This window comes from Globicephala melas, chromosome 4 (assembly GCF_963455315.2).
Source record: "Globicephala melas chromosome 4, mGloMel1.2, whole genome shotgun sequence".
Taxonomy (NCBI): domain Eukaryota; kingdom Metazoa; phylum Chordata; class Mammalia; order Artiodactyla; family Delphinidae; genus Globicephala; species Globicephala melas.
The window spans coordinates 79902376-79910875 of record NC_083317.1 but is presented as its reverse complement, the minus strand read 5'-3'; the positions used below and the strand labels follow the sequence as shown (position 1 = coordinate 79910875).

At 41.1% G+C, this 8500-nt stretch overlaps 1 protein-coding gene across 1 annotated transcript; it reads left to right on the top strand.

The window, feature by feature from the left end:
- Nucleotides 1-568: 568 nt before the first annotated feature.
- RTP4 (receptor transporter protein 4) lies at nucleotides 569-8137 on the top strand. The gene is given in 3 exon segments (XM_060297595.2): nucleotides 569-825; nucleotides 2964-3717; nucleotides 3719-8137. Coding segments are annotated over 3 exon segments (1341 nt in total). The 5' UTR covers nucleotides 569-670; the 3' UTR covers nucleotides 4151-8137.
- Nucleotides 8138-8500: the final 363 nt, after the last annotated feature.

The window sequence follows — 8500 nt, the reverse complement described above, 5'->3', positions numbered from 1 at the left end:
TCAAACAGTCTGAAACAAAAGTCAAACCTGGAGTCTGTCATACAGAGTGAAGTAAGTCAGAAGGAGAAAAATAAATACCGTATGCTAACACACATATATGGAATCTAAGAAAAAAAAAAAAGGTCATGAAGAACCTAGGGGTAGGACGGGAATAAAGACACAGACCTACTAGAGCATGGACTTGAGGATATGGGGAGGGGGAAGGGTAAGCTGTGACAAAGTGAGAGAGTGGCACGGACATATATACACCACCAAACGTAGGGTGGATAGCTAGTGGGAAGCAGCTGCATAGCACAGGGAGATTAGCTAGGTGGTTTGTGACCATCTAGAGGGGTGGGATAGGGAGGGTGGGAGGGAGGGAGATGCAAGAAGGAAGAGATATGGGAGCATATGTATATGTATAACTGATTCACTTTGTTGTAAAGCAGAAACTAACACACCATTGTAAAGCAATTATACTCCAATAAAGATGTTAAAAAAAAAAGGAAGTGACGTGTATCCAGACGGAGAAACTGAAACTTGACGGAGAAACTGAAACTGTTTTTTCTTCTTGCTGGAAACTGAAAGTTATTGTCAACATAACTTAAGGACACACAAGTTTCCTTGTGTGTCCTTAAGCAAGTTGTGTATTGTTTTATGATTCACTTTCCTGGGGCCTCAGAGCAAGAAAATGGTTTTGGATGTTGGGACATGGGAGCAGACATTTCAAGAACTGATCTGGCAGGAGAAACCCCAGGCAAGATGGACCCTGAAGATGGATGGGAACCTTCGGCCAGACTGTGCAGCCCCAGGGTGGAAGCAATACAAGCAGAGAGCATTTGGCAGGTATGTGAGAGTCTGTCCAGCCATGGGCCTTTCTGAGCCAAGAGGTTCAGCTAAGCATTGATGATTCTTTTGAGAGCTTGTTAAAAGAATATGTGTCACCAGGCTCTTCATGCTTTTATAATCACAGTGTTCTTTAAGATGGAAATGATAAGGCTCTAAGCCTCTATTTTGCTTAATGGTAGGAAATTTTTTCTTTTACAAGGCTTTCTCCTTAAGTATTTCTGGAAATCCCCAGGGAATACCATAAATCTGCCCTCCTATTCTCTCGCCACAGTTTATTCCAGACTGCTTCTATACAGAGATCTGCTCTCCCCCATCAGGCCTGTCTGGCTTCCCCAGGCTGCAGCAGCCCTACGAGCCTAGTCCTGGTCAGTACCAGCCTAGGAAGACTGGGGCCTTCCTTTATAGCCCCAAGAATTGATTAAGGCCAAGCAATGGCTTTGAACATTACTTTACTGAAGGCCTGAAGATAATAGGAGGGATTGATGCTGCAAGAAATGAAAACCTGGTTCTTTGCGTCCCTAAATACTGCCCCTCCCTTATTGTCTGTCTCCCTCTTTAACTTCCAATGAGCCTCTAAGTTGCAGGAACCAGCTTCCTTGCCCATGCAGAAGGGTGAGAAATGCTGACTTGGACAAGACTTGGACAATCAAGTCTTCTCTTTTTATATGGCATGCAGGGACTTTCGCTTCACTTTCCACCTCACCTGTTATCCTGCTTCCCTGCCTGCCCCCATCCTGCCTCAGGTGTCCTCTGTTCCATTCCCTATGGGTTATTAGCCATGCCATAAATTTTCAGACTTCTATACCCTTGTCTATGATGTTCTGCCTGTTCAGCAGGCCCTTTCTTCCTCCCTCCCTCCCTACTTGTCCCTCAAGGACTAACTCAAGTACCCTGGTCTTCCTAGGGACAGTAAGTGTTCCTTCTTCTCCATTCCCGTAAGACAGTGAATGGTTCTCTCTTTCTTTCTTTCTCTTTCTCTCTCTCTCTCTCTCTCTCTCTATATATATATATATATGTTTGTAATACATTTATAAATAACGTATGTTCACATATTACATACTACAGAACATATATATTTATATATAATTATTTTTAGCTGCAGAACCCATTGTTTACATGAAGCTTCCCGGGGCTCTACAGAACAGTTTTCAAGCCATTGGCCACAGCCCACATAGCAGTCATTCTGTTCTGCTTGGAACCTGGTGAACTATGTAAGAGTCTCTCTTTGCACCAGCCAGAGCTCTTGGAGGGACTCATGATGTCTTTTATCAGTTTGGCACTGCCACAAATGGACAGGTGCTTCTCTTGTTCAGATGAATTGACCTGATAGTCATTCTGAGTTGGGAAAAGCAACGGATCAGCAGAGTTTTAGAAAAATATCAACCAGCTTTTGAAAAGCACTTTGTAGTTTACAAAATGCTTTCACATATATTGTCTCATTTAATGTTGACAATATAACCCTTGAATATTTTTCCCTTTAATATTTTATGGATGTAAAAATTGAGGCTTAGAGTAGTGCTTTTTCCAAAGTCCCCCTGCTGTAAACTATGGACTTGAGTCTCCAACCCAAGTATTATGGTTCCAGGTCCTAAGTCAGGTACAAAGCTAACCACATTGCTCAATAGAGGTAATGTGGTATAGTAGGTAGATAATGTTGGGATTGGAAACATGGCTCTGCCACTTAACTTTGTGTGTCCTTAAGCAAGTTGTGTATTGCTTTATGATTCAGTTTCCTTATCTGCATATTGGGCTCAATAATGCCTACCTCAGAAGAGTGCTTTAAAGATAAAATGGGATAACATTGTAAAACACTGCCTCAAAATAGGTACTTTATAAGAGTTTTCCATGACCTTGTGAAGACCAAATTTCACTGGCAAATGGCAGAAATGTTTTTCCCTCTGAGACATCCAGAGGTGTTTTACCGGCAGAGGCAGACTTGGTACCACATATAGGTGGGAGTTCAATGGGCCACAGGAGAAAGCTTTACTAGAAATGCAGTCCCTCTCATTCTTATCAAATTGGCAATATCACATACACTTTTTCAAGTTGAAAGGGTTCTTAGAGACCGAGGCCAGGCCCATTTCCCTGGCCTCGGTCAACAATCAGCTGAGGGCACGATGATCTTCTGTCTGTAGGTTCTGTTGTTCCTCATGCCGTCGAAGCTGGCCTTCCGCCCAAGTGCAGATCCTATTTCACATGTACCTGGAGCACCAGAAGTCCCAGGGAAAGGTGCTTGTGCGGCTCTTTGGTCAGAGGTGCCGGAAGTGTTCCCAGTCTCAATTTGAGAAGCCTGAGTTCTCCCTGGATAGCACCAAGAGGATTCTGAACAACCTGGTGCAGCGTATTCTGGAGAGATTCTACAGAAATGGCACCAAGAAGGTTTTGGAGATACCAGTGATCCGGGAGGTGCCTTTTGTTGGGCACCATGATACGGTCAATTGTGAGGCATGTGCTCTGGGCTTCTGTATACAGAACTTACATAACTGCATGACAGAGCCAGCCAAATCCTCTCTCTCCTACATGAAGACTGGGAGCTCCTCTCCTCACCCTGGTGACATGTGTGGCCAAAACCAAGCTAGGAACCAGTCAGCTGAGGCAAAGGAGACTCAGGGAAGTGGGTATTCCTGCACCCATAAAGGCCCAGGGCCCAGCCATGCCACTGCTGGGATCCAAGGGCCTGGGGCAGGCCCTCAGCTCAAACGGGAGACAGGCCGACTGCTCACACCAGGGGCATACTGGCAGGCTGCACGGGGAACAGGCCCACAGCCCATCCGAGTAGCAGGATCACTTCCCCCAGGGTGGACAGACCCACGGCCCAGACAAGCAATAGGTCCATTACCTAAAGGGTTGGCACGTTCACAATCCACACTGGGGACAGGACCACAGACCCCCCCGGCTGACATCTTCTCAGGCTATAAAGATGTCAGGCCAGCAGTTGACACAGGATGCACAAGCCACCCAAGGGGCAGGTCGTCAGGCCACAAAGGTGACAGACCCACAGCCCACACGGGGGACAATCCCAAGGGCCACATCAAGGTCAGACACTCAGGCTACAAGGAGGGCAGGCCCCTCACCACTGGGGTCAAACTCACAGCCCACACAGGGAACAGGCCCCACGGCTACATGTAGGAACTTCAGTGAAAGTCAAGCTCCCTGGGGCAGGCAGGAGAGGTGCTCACCTAGAGGGTCTGCTCGAGACAGCTCTTTCAGATTACCTCCTTCAACGTTACCAAATAATTCCTTGAACCAGGAGCAGCGGTTCAATTGGGGCTATGTCTGTGTTGTTGCTCTGTTTACCTTTCTTCTATGTAAATACCTATAAGTAGAATGATGAAAAAAGACTTGTCTTCTCTTGTCTTAATTCCATGGTAATCAATGAACTGGATGCCATTTTAATATGACAGAATTTGCTTTGGGACCAATGCAGGGTCAAATTTATAGAATAAGAACTGGTTCCTGGACCTCTTTTGCAGATAGTTTAAAACATGACCTGGCAGATTAATAAATATTTGTTAAATCATTAAAAGATTTTTACTCACGCATTCACTCATTCATTGATATCAATATATAGAGACCATATCTTGACAAGAACTGAGGGTCCTGAGTTTCATCAGAAAGTTATTGTAGTAGGCTGAATAATGGTTCCCCCAAAATGCCCATGTCCTAATATGTTACTTTACACGGCTAAAGGGACTTTTCAGATGCGACTAATTTAAGGATCTTGAGATGAGGAGATTATCTTGTGTTATCCAAATGGGCCAAATGTAATCACATGGGTTTTTATAGGAGGGAGGCAAGAGGGTCAACGTCAGAAAAAGGAAAGTTAACTATAGAACCAGAGGTTGAAGTGATGTGCTCTGAAGGTGGAGGAAGGGGTCACAAGCCAAGGAGTGCAAGCAGCCTTTAGAAGCTCATAACGGCAAAGAAATATATTCTCCCCTAGAGCCCCCAGAAGGAACCAGCTCTGCTGACATATGACTTTAGCCAAGTGAGGCTGATATTAGACTTCTAACCTCCAAAACCATAAGAAAGTAAATTTATGTTGTTTTAAGGCACTAAATTCATGGTAATTTGTTACAGCAGCAACAGGAAATTAATACAGTTATCAGTATCACTGCAGGGATCAGGCAGCTATGTTTTGGGTATGCTTTAGCTTTAACAACAACAAAAAAGAGTATAGATTAGAAATATTGACATACACATCCCCTCTTGTTCTTTTTTCTCTCCTACATAAACCCACCCAAATAGCCCCATCCTAAAGAGATTTTCTAAAGCATCATCAAATCATAGGGAATCTATTTAGAATGGAGGTATTTGGGTGGGCTTAAGTAGTTTGGTGACCCTTGGAGCTATCATATTCTCTCACTCCTTCTAGCATTGGATTGGGAATCATGTAAGAACGTGCCAGTCCTGAGATCTTGTGATGCATAGCTTCATCTTTCACTCTCTCTTTCCATCTGTCTGCTAGGCATTTCTACATGGTTCTCGTACTACCACCTCTACCTTCCCACATTCAAAATCAAGCTCATCAGCATCTCTGACTTTCTTGTTCAACTCTGCCCTAGTCACTCAAGCTTATCACCTTAGAGTCATTTTTAACTTCTCCTCCTTTTCACCAATGCTTATTATCCCTTCTTTTGTCAAGTTGCTCCCATCTCTTGCCACTAGGTTTTCCTATCAACCCCTCTCCCCAAACAGTTCAGGGACTTGGATTATTGAAATAATGAGGAGATTTGGATTTTACCTCATAGGCAGTGGGGAGTCATTGCAAGGATTTGAGAATATGGGCAATTTGAGTAGAATAACAGTTTAAAAATATTATCTCTTTCTGGAAAAGAATGGAATATAGGATAGAACCAGTTAGGATTCTGGCTTGAAATAGGAGAGTGGTAAACACAGAGAGGGGTTCTTGTAGACAATAAATATCTTGAAGGAATTTGAAGACAATGAAAGGCAAGATGGCAGAAAACCCAAGGATGAAAACACTTCCTTCTTTTCTGGCCATCTCTTTTCATTGCCTCTCAGGCCACTCCCATCAGCACTCTCCATTTATATATGCCCCCATCCCCAAACCACTTTACTAAATGTCTGCATTCCTCCTGTTTTCATACCTTTTTGCTTCTTTCATAAAGAACATACACATGAGGACTAGAGACTTTATTTCTGTCTTGGTTATGAGATATGACTGGTGCAGGTCATTATCCCCCCCTGACCCTCAGTTTCTCCATCTGTAAAATAGGTTAATGACTTCTAATTAAACATAGAGGATTGAACACATGCATTTCCTTCTGATCACTCTTGAAATCCCACTGCGTGACAGTAAAAGGGGGGGAAAAAAGCATCAATTCACAAGGCAAAGAGCATGGGTGCAAGCTACAAAACAGATGGATTAGTGATGGGTTACTGACTTGCAGAGAGATCTGGAATACAAGTTAGGCAAAGGAAAACCAAGGTGCAAGGCAATTGATGTGGCACAATTTCATAAAAGTTCAAAAACTGTAGGCAACAAGTAGCTCTGAAGGTGGGTGTTAGGAAGCCTGAAGTGGAAGGATTGGTTGAAAGCCTTTAGAAAAAGTTCCATTTCCCCACTCCGATGCAGCCTTGTACCCACTCTTAACTCATTCCAGGGTGAGGAATGGAGGTTTATTCTCCGAAGACATTGACCCAGAGGGACTCTGGGTTTAGGAACTTGTGCATAGTTAAGGGAGGGGGTACCAACCAGCAATCAGAAAGTCTACATACTGACTAGAGGCACTCCCTTAGCCCACTACCAAATCTAGGAGCCAGCATTATATCCTACTAACCCTCCCCTCAAATACACAAAGAATGGACAGTTCCTCATTAGGAAAACTGATCAGTTCAAGAGAGAGAAAAAAATACATATACTGAAATCGGGGAAGGGGGTTCCTCCAATGGAATGACCAACTCAGATCATATAGTACTGTAGTACATATTTATTGAAAAAAAATTTGCGTATAAGTGGACCCATGCTGTTCAAACCCATGTTGTTCAAGCGTCAACTGTATATGTAAACTACTAGAAATAATAAGGGGAAAAATTCTGTATGCAAGGAAAGTAAGACGTGTTTTTGGCTAAGAAAAGGTATGAGATATGGAGATGCATTTTTGTTAATGGAAAAGAAAGTAAATTTGTCCTAAAGTAATACTGATTATTTCAGAATTGAAAAGAGGACAACAGAAAAATAGAGGACAAATTATGGACATATCTATATCTGTAACTATAGAGAGAGAGGGAAATTAAGCATGAGCATGGGAAATTTTACCTTGTCTAATCAAGCTGGCTAAAATTGAATTGTTATTAAAAGTGTTTCTTAAATAAGCCTTAATATTAATAGTGTACTTATATAAAACTAAAACTTGATTTTTTTTTCATATACTGAAAAGACAAAGTTTTACTGGACTGTTGGTCTGCTCCTGATAAGAGACTGTGAAAGGTTTTTCTTTACCTATTAAATAACCTTCCTAAAAAACAGAAGTTCTGTGTTTTATCAAAATAATTTCCTGTGCTTCATGTCATCTTAATCAGGTCTTTGGTAACTTAAGAAAAATGAATCTTCTCAATATTAAGAGTGAAGTTTTGTTAACAACTATGTAACATTCTATATTTGCCTTTGAAACACTTTACTGTCACTTTGTCACATAGATTATTAAGTATTGTTTATTAATAATCTGGGATCCTATTTAGTCAAGTATCCAAACCTTTTGATATTTTTCACAAACTTCCCAAAATTAAATTCTAAATAAAGTCTTTTTGACCTCGAACTAATTTGGGGATTTCCCAGAGGGCCCCTGGAACATCTCAAAAGATTTGTTCTCTCTTTTTTTTTAAAAAAAATTGATGTATAATTGTTTTACAATGCTATGTTAGTTTCTGGGGAACAGAAGAGTGATTTAATTATATATATATATTCTTTTTCATATTTTTTTCCATTATGGTTTATTACAGGATGTTGAATATAGTTCCCTGTGCTATACAGTAGGACCTTGTTGTTCATCTATTTTATATAAAATAGTTTGTATCTGCTAATCCCAAATACCTAATTTATCCCTCCATCACCCCCTCTCCCCTTTGGTAACCGTAAGTTTGTTTTCTATCTCTGTTACTCTGTTTCTGTTTTGTATACAGATTCATTTGTATTAATTTTTTAGATTCCACATATAAGTGCTACCATATAATATTTGTTCTCTCTCTTTATAGAGGAGAGATGATGAACTAATTAGGCTTGTTTGATATGTTGGATTATGTGAGAAGCATTGCCAAATAAATGATGCTAAACCTTCTTAGATTATATTTGTGTGGCTACATGTTATTTATATGTGTTCTAGAAATTGTATAAAATCTGATATGTCCTGGTATGTTATCATTTTTAATTCTAATTATTATCTTGAAGTGTTGTGTGTTACAGAAATAAGCACATTTCCTTGTCAACTGCATTATAATGAACTCTCATGAGGTCTTTAACCATGGCCATTTTAAAGTCTTTGTCATTTACGAAGAGTTACTCTTTTACTTTTATGCTTTTGCAAATATGTTTCATTTTCAGAGAGATTCATGGAGTGGGCTCAAACAAGTACTCTAGAATACAGGTTTCTGATAACTTTAAGATCATAAAACTGAACTGGGTAGGAATTTCCAGAACTCATGGAAAAAC